The sequence below is a fragment of the Mycteria americana genome, chromosome 5 (genome assembly GCF_035582795.1).
Source record: "Mycteria americana isolate JAX WOST 10 ecotype Jacksonville Zoo and Gardens chromosome 5, USCA_MyAme_1.0, whole genome shotgun sequence".
Taxonomy (NCBI): Eukaryota; Metazoa; Chordata; class Aves; order Ciconiiformes; family Ciconiidae; genus Mycteria; species Mycteria americana.
The window spans coordinates 27,620,556-27,637,933 of NC_134369.1; the positions used below are offsets into that span (position 1 = coordinate 27,620,556).

The 17,378-nt window shown below is 36.8% G+C and overlaps 1 protein-coding gene across 2 annotated transcripts in view; it reads left to right on the plus strand.

Annotated features, from left to right (window-relative positions):
* The window catches only part of TTC17 (tetratricopeptide repeat domain 17), a 63,292-nt gene that overhangs the window by 18,372 nt on the left and 27,542 nt on the right, over positions 1–17,378 (plus strand). Inside the window, exons 4-16 of one of the 2 annotated variants that reach the window (XM_075502527.1) lie at positions 914–1,025; positions 2,167–2,298; positions 2,978–3,087; positions 3,374–3,518; positions 3,896–4,035; positions 4,279–4,439; positions 4,755–4,867; positions 5,596–5,736; positions 6,591–6,706; positions 7,849–8,023; positions 8,577–8,654; positions 10,909–11,133; positions 13,336–13,522. In XM_075502527.1, the coding sequence (XP_075358642.1) occupies positions 914–1,025; positions 2,167–2,298; positions 2,978–3,087; positions 3,374–3,518; positions 3,896–4,035; positions 4,279–4,439; positions 4,755–4,867; positions 5,596–5,736; positions 6,591–6,706; positions 7,849–8,023; positions 8,577–8,654; positions 10,909–11,133; positions 13,336–13,522 (1,835 nt within the window). The remainder of the gene's footprint in view (positions 1–913; positions 1,026–2,166; positions 2,299–2,977; positions 3,088–3,373; positions 3,519–3,895; positions 4,036–4,278; positions 4,440–4,754; positions 4,868–5,595; positions 5,737–6,590; positions 6,707–7,848; positions 8,024–8,576; positions 8,655–10,908; positions 11,134–13,335; positions 13,523–17,378) is intronic. The other variant, XM_075502526.1, reaches the window with a different exon arrangement.

Genomic DNA, 17,378 nt, shown 5'->3' on the forward strand with positions numbered 1-17,378 from the left:
TATCACTGACTGTTCTTTAGATGACAGGTTTTTTATTTTGTGTTGGTGTGGGATAAAATAGAAACAACCTCTGCAACTAATTATGAAAGGGTACAACACAGAAATGCTGTCTCCCCCAAACTGTCCATGTTAGCCCTAGTCTGAAACATCTCCATTCTATTCCCAGGCTCCCAGTCAGTTCTACCACCATAACTCTGTACTAATATGACCAGACATGTGAATTAAACTGAAGTGCATCCTGTAGAACGGGGTTGAATTTGCTTCAGTGTGCTTTGGGTGTTTTGAGCTAGATACGCTTCTTGTGGGAACTGTCTTGACTTAAATTTGAATGAAATTCTGTTGCTTACCAAGCTGTTGAACCTCCAGGTCATATTTCATCCCTTGTGTTTAGCAAGTAAAGGATGCGTGGACAGTCTCCTTGACATTCAGCTTCATTGGTAATTCATCTTCAGGGCTGACTGTTTATTTTTTTAACATAATCAGATGAGTACTTGAAGTGGGAAAAGATTAATTTTATCCTCAGATACCTTCGTTTGGGCTTCTCATTAATATTTGGGGTTGGTTTGTTTTAGTTGAAGAATCTTCTAATCTGCATGTGTTGCCGTTTGCCTGGCAGATAGATCATTAATCATAATAGTGATACACTAGGTTGACCTTGATACATTTTGGAGGCTATCGAAATGTTGATATTTTCTCTAAAGCAGACAGAAATTATTTACTTTATCCTATAGTGATGATATCCTGATACAACTGAAACCTGGGAAGACATCAGAAATGGTCTAATGTGCTCAAACACACGATTTTTGTAATGGTCAAATCAGAATATATTGTCTGTCAACTACAGTACTGTCTCTTATGAACTTTAGCAGTATTTTAATCTGGGGTCTGCTGTGTTATGTTGTTTTGTCCTCAGCCCTGAAGACTACATAGACACAAAGTCACCAGTGCCTCCAGACCTGCAGCAGCCAGACTGTACAAAAGTTCTAGATCTTCCATACAGTATTCATGCTTTTCAGCACTTACGGGTAAGCGAGCAAATGCAAGTATGGGTTTTTTCCCCATCAGTAAGAGGAATAGAAAACTCTTACTGGCAGTTGTCAGTCAAGGTTGAAATGTATTGTAATCTTTCAAGACTGTTTCAGACTTTTTTTGAACCACAATTGTGCCCCGATTAAAGTACCTGCTTATAGGAGGACAGTTCCATCAGATATACAGATCCTGCTTCTCTTTTGGTTTTGTTTGCCTTATTTTAGAGGGCATTTTTAGGAAAAAAGAGTACTTTTTCATAACACACATTTCGTTAGTAAAATGGTAGCTTTCATTGGAAGTGCTTCTAACTTGTGAATTGTTTTAGTTGAGAATTGGAGAGTGCTGAACCAGGGTCATTAAACTGTATGAAGATTCAGGGTCAGAAAATTGTTTGCAGGCTTGTCGGTAGCTCCTAACACACTTGACTGACTCTTTGGTATCTGAATGCCAAGCCCTAACCCGGAGGATGAGATAATTGTTCTTTGCTAGTACAAAGTTCATCTGCTTTAGAAATGTTACAGTGGAAGTGTGGTGCAAAAATTGTTATTGTCAACAGTATTATATGAGCAAATTTTCTAATGCAGACGCAGCTTTAGTGCTTATATCTTGATATTTATTTTATTACAAGTCTTTAAAATAATTTTTCATCTACAAATAAGGATTTTCTTGCGGACAAAACAGGAACTGAAGTTTTTTAGCTCTGTTCTTGAGTCTGGATGTACTTTTGAAAGGAGTACGTTTGTTGTTGGGGAAGGAAGAAAGAGAAGAAGAGATGTAAGGATACTTTCATAGCGCGCATGTAACCTGACAAACATGAGTTAAGTGCTTCAGTGGTCATTAGTGAAATCAATAGCTGCCAGATACACAGTGCTACCAGAAATGAATATTTCTCCTATAGCGTTCACAAGCAGAGGCTGCTTTTGGCTGCTTCTAGCGTTTGTCTAGCTATAATAATGTATATTATTCATCTGTCAAAGGTGACATTATCCTGTCAAGTCCCTAAGATCTTGATATGAAAGGATGACAGGAATGTAAAATAACCAAGCTATAAATTTTGCTGGGAGTCATGCTCTTGTATATATTTCTCTACTTTTAGTTCAAGTGTCAGCAAATACCTATATTCAATTTTTATTTTAGGGTGTCCAAGAAAGAGTTAATCTTTCCGCACCCTTGTTACCTAAAGAAGATCCAATCTTCACATACTTATCACGGAGGCTGGGAAGAAGTATAGAGGAAATAGGTCATCGTATTTATGACGGGCTAATGAAGGTATGAAACTGTAATTTTGCGGTACGCATAAAAAGAGTGCTAGAAAGGTCTTACAAGATTAGATGTGCCTGGTACATGCAATCAGATCCAGTACTAGTTTTGCACATATATTTTTGGCTTACATTTCAGTTACAAAAGACAGAGTAAAAACATACTCTGCTAGGCAAGCAGAGGTAGGAGAAGCCATCAGCAAAGCCAGTAAATAGATCCTTACTGTCATGTTTAATGACTCATGTATTTGTGTGGTCTGGCAAACCACATACCACAAGTCAAGGTAATAGCTTTTAAACAAAAATGCAGGTACTTAAAGAACAAAGAAGAAACAGTAGTACTGAAATGTGTATGTTTTTATTAAATGCCCTCCTGCAAAATATAGGAACTCTCATTGAACTCCAACTAAGCTGCTGATGCTTAAACTACTGTCACTTCTCATTTCATCTCATTTTGAATTTTTACCTCTCTGAAAGGCAGAAGTTCTGTTTCTTTAATACATTTATATGCTAGTTCATTTTTCCTGAACATTCACAACTATTGCCAAATGGCAGCTTTCCAGAGGAAGAGGATAACTTAGAGCAGGTTTGGTGCTCAGCTTTCCATCCCATAGTAATTAAAGCCCTGATTAACCTTTTAGTTCATGTCTTAGTAGTTAGTACAGTTCATGTGTTTCTCTTTACTGCAGAACTCTTCTTCCTGGGTTCTCTATAATATGGCTTCTTTTTACTGGCGAATAAAGAATGAGCCATACCAAGTAGTAGAATGTGCCATGCGTGCCCTTCATTTTTCTTCAAGGTAAGAATTTCTAATAAAGATTTCTTTCCAGGTTGCTTTTCTAGTTATCCTAATTAGTAAACAGGTTTTAGTTTCTAAGACTGTATCCTAAGGAATAATCCATGTTACTTGTTCTTAGTCTTTATGTGCTATACTAGGCATATATATAATTTAGACATTTTTCTATCAAATTACATATTTAATAGGTGACTGACGAATGAATGTATCCTTATGCATGATTCTTACACAGTCTGACCTTATTTTAATATCTGTTTATTCTTTTTTTCTTTTCATTTTCTTCTTTTAGGCAAAATAAAGATATTGCACTGGTAAATTTGGCAAATATTCTGCACCGGGCTCACTTCTCTGCAGATGCAGCTATTGTGGTCCATGCAGCTCTGGATTACAGTGACTTCTTTACCAGCTATTACACTTTGGGAAATATATACGCAGTAAATACTATCTTTATTTTCTAAGACTTGTAGAAAACCAAATATTATTTAATCTTTCTGGCTTGACTTGTAATGCTTTACTCTTTTACAATGTGTCTTGTGTTCCACATGCATTTCACGCTTAATGTTTAAGATTCTGTCAAGAAATTTTCATCCGAAAGTCTGTCTTTCAGCAAAGGTTTTTATCTGCACTTGGAAATAAATTCCAGGGAAATTCTCCTGCAGCCTTTCTTTAGCAGATATAGTGGCTTGAGTTTCAGAAATGATAGGCTGCTTCTTACCACAAATTAAAATTTGAGTTAATGACTTCTTTAAAAATGGAATCTTTTTTGTTAAATATTACCGAACAACAGCTAATTCTCTCGATCATTCCTCAGATGCTTGGAGAGTACAACCACTCAGTCCTGTGTTATGATCATGCTCTACAGGCCAAACCAGGGTTTGAGCAAGCTGTAAAAAGGAAGCATGCTGTCCTATGTCAGCAAAAACTTGAGCAAAAATTGGAAGCCCAGCACAGGTAACTAAATAAGCATCCTAGTGGCAATTCATACAATCTCACTTTTATTGTTCTGTTGCAGCAATTATTTACATTTCAAATGGAATAATGATTTTCAACTTCCTATATTTCTTTGACCATGCAATAAAATTATGGATAAGAATACTTTAAGAAACCCAAAGTTGAAAATGTGTGACACTGTAGGAAAAGCTGATATTTTAAAAAGCATTCAAAGTAAATCTTTTCTACTGTTGAATTTTCAAGATCACTTCAGCGAACATTAAATGAATTGAAGGAATATCAGAAGCAGCATGACCATTACCTTAGGCAACAAGATGTTTTAGACAAGTACAAGCTCATCCAGGAGGAACAAATCTTGAGGAACATCATTCATGAGACACAGATGGCAAAAGAAGCTCAATTAGGTACAACTTTTTAGAGTTCATGCTCATTATAGCAATGAAGAATTGCACATATTCAGATTAATGTCAGGACATAACTTCTTTGTATATTAAGATGGCCCTGAGTGGCTGTTGTGTTTTGCTTATTAAAACAAGGGATTGCAGTATGTTCTTGAACAGGGTTTTTTCTGAGTCTTTCGAAGATGGAGTTTCCCCTGTGCTGATTAAATAAATGAAAAGGATTGACCGAATTGGGGGTGGAGGGGTTGACTGAGTGCTGTCTTTGTCTCCTTGGAAACCTCACTTATATAGTAGAAAAAAACGTTTTGTGCTCTGCAGGGAACCATCAGATTTGTAGACTGGGCAACCAGCAGCATAGTTTGCACTGCCAGTGGGACCAGCCTGTTCGTTATCACCGCGGAGACATTTTTGAAAACGTGGAATATGTTCAGGTTTGTCTGTGAATTGATACCACTGCTTTAAGTTGCATCCCATTTGCCTTATTAGCAAAATAGTTCCTTTTTTTTTGAGGCTTGACAAAGGGGGTACATTATGGGTGTGGTAACGACAAATCATTTAGTCTCTTTTCCAGAGTGTAAAGTATTTAATGCTAGTTTCTTTTGCTAGTAATACAAGCTGAGATCAACTGTGAATTATAGAAGTTTAGAGGGTTTATTGTATAAGACTGTTTTACTTAGAGAAGAGAACTATTAGAATTATTTGAATTGAAAAACTTTATTTTAGTCCAAAGTCTTAGTTTCCTATGAGTTACCAGCCACTTCTATATTGACTCCTTTGCTTTTTCAACCTGCATAGAACAGCCAAGTATTTCTTTCTAGGAAGTACAAGAATCGTCACTTGAGGAATTACAGCTTTCTCTTACATAAATGTACTACATTTCAGGCATGCTAGCAGGAGCATAACATGTTTAATTTTCCAATTTAGTTTCCTTCAGGGAGGACAGGAAAAAGCATAGGCAACTAGTGTTAATGAAGAGGCAAAGGTTTTCCAAGGAGTTAGTTTTCTTTTCTAATGTACGTGTGGTATATGGAACAAGAAATATTCTTTAGTAGAAAGAATATTCCAACATAACAGCTTAAAAGTGTGCTTAAAATAATCTCTTATCTCTACAGCCTTAATATGATCTCTTTATTAAATATGGTTTTTCTTTTGTTTCTAGTTTGGTGAAGACTCTTCAACTTCTAGTATGACATCTGTGAATTTGGATCTTCATGCAAACCAAAGTGACCACAGCCAGTACTTGCAATCTTCCCCTGTCGCTCGTTCTATCGTTTCAGTGTGGAGTGTAGAATCCACTAGAGTGAGTGAAGAGGATAAGCTTTGCCGTTTCTGGAGCACAAGTCTTATGAGGAGCGGCTGAGGGAGCTGGGATTGTTTAGCCTGGAGAAAAGGAGGCTGAGGGGAGACCTTATTGCTCTCTACAAGTACCTGAAAGGAGGTTGTAGAGAGGTGGGGGTCGGTCTCTTCTCCCAGGTAACAAGTGATAGGACAAGAGGAAATGGCCTCAAGTTGCGCCAGGGGAGGTTTAGACTGGATGTTAGGAAATTTTTCTTCACTGAAAGGGTTATCAAGTATTGGAACAGGCTGCCCAAGGAAGTGGTTGAGTCGCCATCCCTGGAGGTATTTAAAGGACGTTTGGATGAGGTGCTTATGGACATGGTGTAGTGGTGGTCTTGGCAGTGTTAGGTTTACGGTTGGACTCGATGATCTTAAAGGTCTTTTCCAACCTATACGATTCTGTGATTCAACGAGGAGCTGTGAAAGAGTGAATCTTGTCCTTGTTTATGTGAAACTTCTTAGCATTTGGGCTACAGTTTTGATGTGTGGCAGCACTGGAGAATGTAGCATTCTGAATTTCTTCAACATATAAGCATTTCTGTAGTTTCTCTGTACCAGTTTCCCATCATTTGAAACTCTACTACAGCGCAGAGGGTGTTGTTCTTAGCTACCTTTGTAAACATCTGCTGCAAGTAAAGCAGTACAGTTGAGTAAAGATAGAAAATTGAACTGCTGATACTCCAGAAAAGATGGAAAAATAATAAAGATCTCTGCTCTTTTTTTCTTCCAGACTATTCCTTATGTTCTTATTAGCTTGTTAATTAGAATATTAAAAATGTTGAGAAAATAATAAAAAATAATTCCTTTCCCCCTTAGGACAAACAGCATATTCTTTGGCCCCAGCGATCAGAGTGCATGAAATCTTTCCCCAAAATTCCTGATCCAGAAGAACTGCCAACTTATTTCCTGCCTCCAGAAAACAGGGGATTCAGGCAAGTGTTGATTTTTAAAAATTATATTTGTAAATTTTCACACTAATGTCTTAATGAGTGTTTTCTTTCTGGAGAGGATGGATGCAATTAGTAATCAACAGCACAGATGTGTTCAGACCTCTTTCTCTGGCCGTTCCACAGGAGGAGGGTGTTTTCCTTTATTGTTGTCTTTGCTGTAACTGTAACAGTCAGATCCAATTTCATGGTGATTCTTCCCTGACTGTTAGTACAAGTTGAATATGTGAAATATCTACAGTATTACTGAAAGAATGAGGATTTAAGCACAAGTCTGAATGTCTTGTAGAGTATATTAAAAAAAAAAAAAAAGAGATAATGAAGTGAGTATCTATTTGATAACTACAATTAACTGTTGTACTTTGCATACATCCTCTTAACTTTAGTTATGATAACAGAAAATTGTGAAGACCAGACCATACTAAAAAAGGATTAGGAGTGGAAAGCCGTGGCTCGTTCCTTTGGGACAGAGGTAGAAAACCAGCGTAGTTCTGGAATAGTCAGTAATATTTGTTATTACATAGGATAAAATAAATGTGTCTATGTTGCAATAGCTACCTTACATGGATCAATGCAATTTCATAATATCCTACTCACTTAACATTATAATAATGATAGTAAGAAAGCTTTCTTCTCCTTGTTGGTATAATTCTAATATTGAGCATGTGTTGAAGCAAAGGTTCCATTCGCAAATGTTCTGAAGCTTCTTTTGAAAAAAACAGTGTTCAACTTACAATGTTCTTCCCAAATAATTTGGCTACCTCTTGATATTTTTGAAATCAAACTTCAGTTTAAAAAAACTTCAGCATTTTCTTTTTCACTTCTCTGTTTAGTCCAATCCTTCATCCAATCCTTATTAGCATAATATGAGAACCTTCTGTGTCTTATCGCTACTGCGTTGTCCATTATTTACAGGTATTTTATGCTTAAAAAAGGAAAGTAAAGACCTTATTTATTAATGACTTTTCAGGGGAAGGGTGGTCCTTGAACTCTCCTGGTTTGCAGCTCATGTCTTGTGGCAGTCTACAGTAGGAGGCTTGTCAGTTCATATATAGCTGATTCTTATGTTTATAATCAGTGACATGCAGCACATGCTATTAATTTGTCTTGGTTCTCCTTATTGCTAGAGTCCAGCCAATCCTGAGTATCCCAAGAGATACTATTGGGCATGGAGAAACCCAGGCACCAGACTGTTCTTCCATTACTGATGCTCGTAACAACGAATCTCTGAACATACTGGTCAAGGAACTAGATGGTAATCTAGATTTGAAATTCAAGATGCCGGATGATCAAGCAAGACAAGTAAGAGACATTTTCTCATTGGTTCTCTTCTGTTTTAAAGTTCTCCTCTTTATTGCCTTAAAAATCTTACTCAGAACATGAAAGATTCTGATAGTTAAAAGATCACTTGATATCACAAGCCAATCAATACTTCCAAAAAAGGGGAGCAAGTGCTTTCTGATAGGGCTGGAGAAAGGTCACTCAGCATAATACTTCTTGTCTGACTTCTTTCAAATGCTGACCAAAAGCACACAGAATAGGAAATTTGATTTACTATTTAAAATTACTGCTTTCTTTTAAAATTTCTAACAGTCACTTGACATGATTCATCTTCTTGGGGTTTACAATAACTACTGTATTCTACCAAGTTGGTAACGTTAGGCTGAGATTAGTCCTTCATATTGCTTTCTGGAGATTGGCTACTTTAATCATTACATGTTCACATCATCTGTTTAGTATTTTTCTCCCCCCTGTAAAGACTTAGGGAAGTGAGACTTGGATGACCCGTGTAGATATATACTGTAAACGTTTTTCAGTTGTTTAAAAAAAAAAATTTAAAATCTTCGTTGTCCAGGTTTTGCATTCTCGTATCAACAATCAAACTATTACACAGGCGAAGATAGGAGCGTTTCTAGATCATGCCATGAAAAAGGTATGTCAAAAACTGTAGCATGAGATAAATTCAAAATTCTTGTTTGAGGCTTGTTTCTATACTTCTAAAGAAGTCAGTCAGTGATGTGCAAGGAATAAGCTTATTTGCTGCCTGTAAGTGAGATGAAACTAACTTAAAAATCCATGTTTACAAGTAAAGCACAAACATATAGAGAAGTATCCATTTAATTTTCCTTAGTGTGGACCAAACAGCCCTGTAGTTACTTGCATCTTGTTGTGACTGCAGGACATGGAGCAGCGCTATTTTAGCTAATCCTGGCAGCCATTTGTTTAACTGAGAGAAATAGCTTGGAACTACTCCTCCATCTTTTACCTCTCCCTACATGCCTGCCTTTTGCTGTTCCTCCTCCCCACTACCCTGCATTCCACCACCCCACCCCACCCCACCCCCAAAGAAATCAACCCTCTGTCAATCTTCTGTCAGGATAATTAGCACTCTAGGGCAAAAAATTTACATCTGTGTAACACCCTGTGGAATGCCACCTCCATCTTGCGTGGGGCCTTTGAGAGTCATCACAAGTCAAATGACAGGAAGCATTGAGATAGAGGTTGACTCTCTTTGATGTGTCAAGCTGATATTTCTCAAATTAACTCTCTTGTACAAGTTTTGTCAAGGCAGTGTACGTATATATTGGTTTTAGTCTAAAATCAGTACCATTTACTACGTGCATCTCTCTTACCCAGAAGAAAAATTAACAGTAGGAGTTGATTCCTATTATTATGCTGTTCAGAACAATCCTATACATGTCTAATGTCTTACTGTTGCAGTGCATAGGTATTTTGGTTTTAACTGTAGTATTCTGTTGCCTTCATGCTAAAAGTCTGAACTTCTCGCTCATTTAAATGCTGATGTAAGAACGCTGATGTGTCATGCCTGTTCTGCTAATGATAAACTTTCTAGAGCAGGAGTGCCACAGTTGGTATCTTTGTGTTGGGAAAGACAGTGGTAATCACTTGCTGAGAATTTAGTTAAAGAAAGGTCATTGAGACCTGTGTATGGAGTGTAATTCAATGAGGAGTTTGGCATGAATAACATGCAAGTAATGTTATGTATGTGCATTGCAAAATAGGTGTGATAAATACTCTTACAATTATAGATTATGTAAGGTACTCTGAACAAAGAGGTAATATATCCTATTGATATCTTCCAGTGCATCTTGAACCATAGGTAGAACCCTCCTGTGTGAGGTTGTTTTTAAAATCTGGAAGAAAATCTTTGTACTGATTAACTTTTTCAACACAGTATTACTGTAATGCCAGCTGTATTGCATTAATACAATACTACTGTAAAGATCCTTATCTGTTTTGCTTCTTTAATCCTAGCTGTTTCCTACTCATGCATGCATTTGGGCTTCAGATGTGTAGGTTGGATTGGACATTAATTTCAGTTGTTGCTTTTATACTTTAAACTCTTTGTAGAATTGGATAACACAGAATGCTGAAAATATTAAAAAGTAGAATGAAGTGTTTCTAAAACATTTCAAACTGCTCCATCTCAAAGTGGACGTTTTATATAGCTCTGTCCACCTGTCAGTATTTTCAAGTTTTGCTATTTCTCCTCTAGGATGAGTGTTTGTTTTTTCTGTTGTAGGTGAAAGAGGAGGAAGGAACATTCAAGGTGTATTTGATGCTTCCTCCATTCTTCCACCTGCCCTCACTTGTTGCTTGCTATTTTATAATCTTTAAACAGTATCTAATTCATGTCACTTGTCAACCTTCATATGACAGATAACTAAATCTAGTTAATAGATAACTAAATCTAAAACCTTAAATTGACAGGAAATCTTGATGTTGGATATAGGACCTGGAAGCACATCTAACTACAATTTAACAGCTGCCTGACCTTCAAATTGTAACATTTCTACATAGATCTGTATTAATGTAATTTTAAGACTCTGAAGTGGCTCACAAATGTTGCTTCCTGAAGTGAGCTTACCATTACCACTTTTATATTTTAAGGGATTTTGTGGTCATGATATAAGGCAGTCGTATGAGTAGAGTGTGAGCAACAGCTGCTACTAAATTACAGTTCAGACTGTAAATCTTGTCAATTTGAGTAGAGCAGATTGAATAATCTGCTAGCAGTCACAGCAAAGTGTATTTTGTATCTAGTTAATAAGGTAGTATGCAAGGGTGAGTTTTGTTTGTTGTTTCTTACCAAAGAACAGGTGATTCTGTCTTCCTGAGACACCTCTTTGTGGGTGTTTTCATCCTTTTCCCTGACTCTCCTATAGCCGGAAGATCCTCTATGGCTTGTGCTTAATGAAGCTGGATTGTACTGGCGTGCAGTTGGAAATAGCACCTTTGCTATCACCTGTTTGCAAAAAGCATTTAATTTGGCTCCACATGAGTATCAGGACATCCCTCTGGTCAATCTTGCTAACCTCTTGATTCATTATGGTCTTCATTTGGATGCCAGCAGGCTCCTGCTGAAGGCTTTGGCCATCAATGCCTCTGAGGTAAGATGATGTTTTTTGTGTTCATTCAGTGGTGAATGTCCTTTCCTTCATTATTTTCTAAATACGTTACTTACTTCTGCTTACTTTCCTGTGCATGCAGTTCAACTTCCAGCTTGTGATTTGCAACAGATGTTAATTTTCATTTAAATTCTTGATCGCACTGGGGGTGATGCTGGTTGCTGAGAATATAAACGTCTAGAGCAGAAGTTCTTCTAAAATGGATGACGGACTTCTTGCCTCCCAAAACCTGTATTATCAGCAGCGGCTCCAAGGAATCTAATCCTGGTGTTTTGGCAACATTTTCATCTAAAACAGAGATCCATAATGCTGTCAGCATCGTATCTTGATTTTTAAACCCCTTAAAGTAGAACGTCTGTCACCAAGATCTTTGGCTGGATAGACATCTTGCTGTGCCACTTGACTTATGTGTACTGTTTTATTTGTCCCTTGATTTCATCTATATACCTAGAGGAAACGCTGTGTTATAGTTGTTTGGTGACTTTACTTCCAACCATAGATTGAAAACAGGTTTTTGTATTTCTGAATGGTAACGTTATAAACATTTTGTAGGTTGTCACCTATGTCACATAGAAAGTTTCTCTATAAACTGTTTAAACTAGTGGACTGGCCAGAACAATTGTGAAAAGGAAGCGGGGGGCAGGCGTGGCAGGGGACACTTTTTCTCTAGCAAGCAGTTTTGGTCTTACATTTGAGATGCTTCAGTAAGAAGTTCAAGTGACTTTTTCCTGTGCTTCTAAGTCTGTAGTTAGATAAACAGAGAGCTTAGAGAGCTTAAACCTGCCAGGCCACCAGTCATCTAGTACATAAAAAAGCTAATAACAGAATAAGCTTTTTCAATATAGCATTCAGGAACAATTTTGCAATTGTGGAAAGGAATCTAGCCCATTTGGGCGGCAGGTAAGAGTGCAAAAAGGAACTATAGAAAGAACTATGCTTGAATCATGTGCTGTAAGGAGAACACTTGAAAGCACAGCCTTGGCGGGGAGGGATCCTTAGGACCATGCTGTGTGAGTAGGGCTTTTCTTCCAAAATATTGGCAAGTCCTACCTTGTTACAATAACGCCGCCTCCTATTTTTTTCAGGCACTCTCAGTCCTGTAATACCTATTGTATCATCTGGAAGGAGAATTTGTACTTGAATAGTATTTCCTGGAATACAATTGAAAGTAAACACAAATTAAAATTAATTACAGCTATGGGGAGTGAAGGATGTAATATATTAGCAAAAGTTTTAAAAAAAAAAAAATTCCTGTTGCTCAGCTTGCACCTTTTTCTGAATGATGTTTAATAATACAAGCTAAGATGAGTTTGAAAAATCTTAAGCTACTGATCAGTCTCCAGATTTTCAGAGACATTTTCACTTACATTAATGAATGTAAAATTATTTCAGTGGAAAAAATGACTGCTAAATTACAATATTATAGTCATTATTCTAGCTTTATACTGTTAATTGCAGCAAATTACTTTGTGTAAGTGAAAGACTTTTCAGTCAACAAACAAAATGTAATGCTTTACTATGTGCCTGTATTAAAGTGCTAATTAAATTCTACCCAGTGAAAAAGGTGTCTATAATTTGTACTTTAAAAAAAAATACATATTTTAGGGAGACTAGCCAAAAGCAGTGGACAAAAACATTAAGTTTTATGAAGAATTGAAAGTAAACATAAATGTATATCCCTAAGCTAGTATGACATTGGTGTTTTCAGTAACCTAGTTTTGCTCAAGTAAATCCTGAACACTCTTGACAAATGAAATGCAGCTGTCCTGCTAGAACGCTAGTAACATTTTTATGGTTTTGCTGACTTTTAATCATTCTAAAATGTCTTCAAGCATTTCAATTTAGTTCTTTGCTACTCTGTGCAGTAAGCGTTATGTTTATGATGGGTTATAAGTAAGTATTTAATGCTTCATTTCAGCCTGTGTGTATTTAACATCTGTTTTTTCATCGTAGGAAGATGGAATCCTGAACACAACCTTATGTCAAAACAGCTTTTGTCTAGCACCAATGCATCAAGCTGTTAGTTCTCCATTCTAAGAATAAGCAGTCCCTATTTAAGAAGTTTTCTAAATTCTTTCCAGCCAAATTTGGGAGGGTGTGGATTGACAGGGGTTTTTCATAGTTGGCTTCAGTTTTAAACAGTGAGCATACTTATGCTGGGGTATGTTGCTTTTCTCTTTGCAGCCCCTGACTTTTTTGAGCCTAGGAAATGCATATCTGGCTCTGAACAACATTAGTGGAGCCCTGCAGGCCTTCAGACATGCACTAGATTTGACAACGAAGTGCTTGGAGTGTGAAAGCAGCCTGAAGATGATCCGCTGTTTGCAGTTTTATCCTTTTCTGTACAACATCACCTCTTCTGTGTGCAGTGGTAAGCAACTGCTGAAAGATGGACCACAAGTGAAATAGTGTCTATTTGCCTTGGGTGTTGCACCTGAAATTAATGATTACTCTACTTGTTTTCCAAGGATCCTCCCTTTTGCTTTATAGTGCTTTCTCCCTGTAAGGACCAAGGTTGAGGCACTGCTTTTAATGGAAAAGTTACAGTCCATTAAGAAGTGCTTGAGGATGACTTCTTAAATCTCTAGAGGACTGCTACTGAGTGCAAATTACTTCATGAGTGTGTCAGTAATATCTTAACAGCCTCACCGATATTTCTTACTGGTAAATGAGGAATGCTGGATTCAGTATTTATGGAAGTGCACAGCTACTACTGCTAGGCTACTCAACAGCCCCTTTGTACATCCCTTCAAATTTTACAGTCAGATGGATATTTTTTCTTAAGGCTGAGGAATTTGGTGAAGAGCAGTTTAGTTTTAATTCATATCCTTTCAGTGTGTTCAGTACTTTGGATGTCATTTTCTAGTGTTCAGTCTTTACAGAATAGACTATATTGTGTCATCATTATTTTGTTTATATGGCATCTGTGGTCACTACTCTTAACCCTCCAACAATCTGTAAGAAGAATGACTTTGAACCCAATCTCTCTCTCCCCCCAAAATATTTTAATATATTTGAGATAGAATGTTTTATTGTCCTTAGTGGCTACTTGTATAAAAAACTCCAATAATAGCTTTTGGAGATGGATTCTTTCATTTCAGTGAATCCCACTGAATATTTCAAGTATTTTGTCTGTACTTGCATATGGCTAATATGCTGTTCATGAGCAGCTAATATGCTGTTCATGAGCAATCTTGAAGAACATTTATGAATATATTTTGTAATCCCTTCTCTCTCAAATTGTTACTAAGGTATCTTTCCAGCTAATCTTTCCTTTGTTTTTAAATGAAACCTAACATGAGTGAAAAGCTTTTGATTTTTAGTTTTGCTAGGACTTCCTCTGAATTATTTTTTTTAATTCCCTCTCCCATGGAAAGACATGGAGAAACTTCCTGATTTAGCATCTAGAATTACGCTGTCTAAACATAGACTAGAGGCCATCATATCTCCTGGTACAATGTGGATGATGCCATTGTAGGTGAAATTCCAGGACTATGCGATTAGAATAATACTATCTTTTATGGCCTTACGCGTTTTTGCTCTGATTGACAGCACATCAGTTGTGCAGAGAAATGAATGCTGTTTGGCTAAATGTAGTGTAGTAAGTGGTACTGTGGCCCAACCGATGGGTCTCTTATTGACTTTCATAATGTCAACTCTTACACTGGTACCTTTCATTGAATCTCTTGACATCAGATTGCCCTTCTTTTAAAAATCCCGACAGATACCGTAAGCAGTAGTGAAACTTGCACATTTCATCGCAAGAGACACTTTCACTGTTCTGGAAAAAAAATCCAATGTTTGTTTACGTTTTATTAAGATCATCTTTAAAAATGGCTGTAACTCACAAGGTTAAAGTTGTTCCAGTCAAACCTTAATGACAGCCACTCTACTTTGAAGTTAAACAGAAAGTAATTTAAAAGTATATTCACAGAACTGGGATCATAACGAGCAGTGGCTGTATTTGAACCCCAAAGTGATCTTTTACATCTTTCTTTTCTTTTGTACGTTTTTCTTCCTTAAACTTGTCATAATACTTAAAAATATACTCCTCTAGTTTGGCTGATTCGTGGCTGCTGTTTGCATTGATTCCTGGTCCAGGATATTAATTTTGAGGTCAACTATTACTGCATATGCTGTTTAGGAAGTTTGTGTTTCTTGAATGTGAGGAGAAACCCATATAAAAAGCGCTTATAAGAAAAGCATTATCTTTCCTTTTTTGCTAGCTTGGCCACAGGTTAACAAAGTGATTGTGAATATATTCATCTGGTACATTGGGGTTGGTTTTGTTTGTTAAGGAATCTGTGAAGCTGCTAAATCAAGAGAGAGCTGAATATGCCTTAACATGTTCATTTGCTCATTAAATTTCAGTATTCCAGTATTTAAGTATTTTACTCTATATTTATATTTTTGCCTTTTTCTGGGACTCTTCCTGTCTTAATGTTTCTTTCTTTTTCATTTCTATTTATAATATCCTTTAGGTCGTCTTTTGTCTGAGTGCAAGAAACCTGAAAGTATGAACCTGACAAATAGTGTAAATGTTCTTTGTACATTCTTGTGCAGAGTGTAAAATAAACATACTGGTTAATTCAACCTTGATGATGATTTGTGGTTTAAGTCAAAACTCAGAATTCAAAAATGGAAAGGTAGATTTGCCTATCTTATTTTCATAAGGTTTGAGGAAATATTTTTTTCCCCACTGTAAACTCCAAGTGACTTGAGAGGAACCTTGACAGTCTGTATGAAAGTAAGGTTAAGCCTCCAGAATTATTTCAAGAATGCGTACCCAGAAATCACACTTCGCACTTACAAGTATCCTGGAATTTTGGGAGTCTTCTGTTCATCCTTCAGTCCAAAGAAAACAATTGAAAAGAGATTGTAAGTTTGAATTTTGACCTTACATACGTAATGCAATAGTATATACAATTATTCAACCACTACGTGGAACCTAAAAAATGCTAACTGTATTTAGATGCTAATATTTAACATTACCTGTTGCACTTTACAGCATTTGTTAAAATGTTAATATCATGTAGACTTAAAAGATTCATAAAGCAACGTAATCTGCTCTTGTTTGTCTCCATGACAGACTGGAAGGCACGTTTTGATGACAAGATGCAAACTGAACACTGCTTTCACACACCTTTCTGAATGGGACTTTAGGTATAGAGCTAATGCAGCACATTTGTAAATACATGGATCAAATGTATGCTTGACAATCCCAGTATCACTGGATTGTTGCTTCAGGAGATTTTCACAGCCTTTCAGATCATGTGTTGCTGCTTGGGGACATCTGATACTGAATTTAGTTTGTCCTCTTGTTATTATGCACTTGATGGCATGTCATAACTTTATATCCTTTGAGATGGATATGTTATGCTGAAAAATTTACCAAGAAATTGGAATGTCAAATGTTGTCTCTGGTTTAATATCTTGATAAGCATTCATTCAGTATTTCTGAAAGTAACAGCAGTAGGGCTGCCTGTGCTTTGGGTTGTAGGCCCATGTGATAGCTGTGTTTTTGCTTCGCCTGTCAAAAGCCTCTGTTCACAAGAACTGAACTAACTAGTGAGACACGGAGTTCCTTGCTCTGCTGCCGTGAGCCATTGGCAGAATCCAACAAATGGTCAGTGGGAGTTATATGCTAGCATGGGATGGAATACGGGATCAAAAATCTGAATTTATAGTCTGATTTTTTTATTACAGTATGTGCCTGGTGTGTATTTCAAATAGGTGAAATAAGAATTTTCTCAAGCATGTTGGGACATATGCTGTTAGCACAGGACTTTGGAAGTGTGATACACTAATGCTGACTTGTTGCTTATATGCTCCTGTCTGTACTGCTGCCTGGTACTTTTTTCTTTTTTTTCCTAACTTACCTCCATTCTAGATAGAAATTTCTATTTCAAACCCAGCCCAGGTCATTTCGTGCATGTGAGAAGAGGAATTAAAAACCTCAAACCAACACTTTTCTATTTAAGTTCTGCCTTCTATATTGCAGTTTATATAAATGTTTGTTTTCATTGTAAAAGGATTTTTAAATCTGCAAAGGTTTTTGGTGTTTTTTTTTTCTTATGGAGGAGGTGTGTGAAGTGTCCAAAATTTAGTACAACTATATCACCTATGACGTGTTTTAGGCAGCTGCAGGAGTTCAGTCAGTTGCAACGAATATGGATACTATACAGCAACAGTGCTGCAGTGGTACATATGCCTCCATTACTTGGACC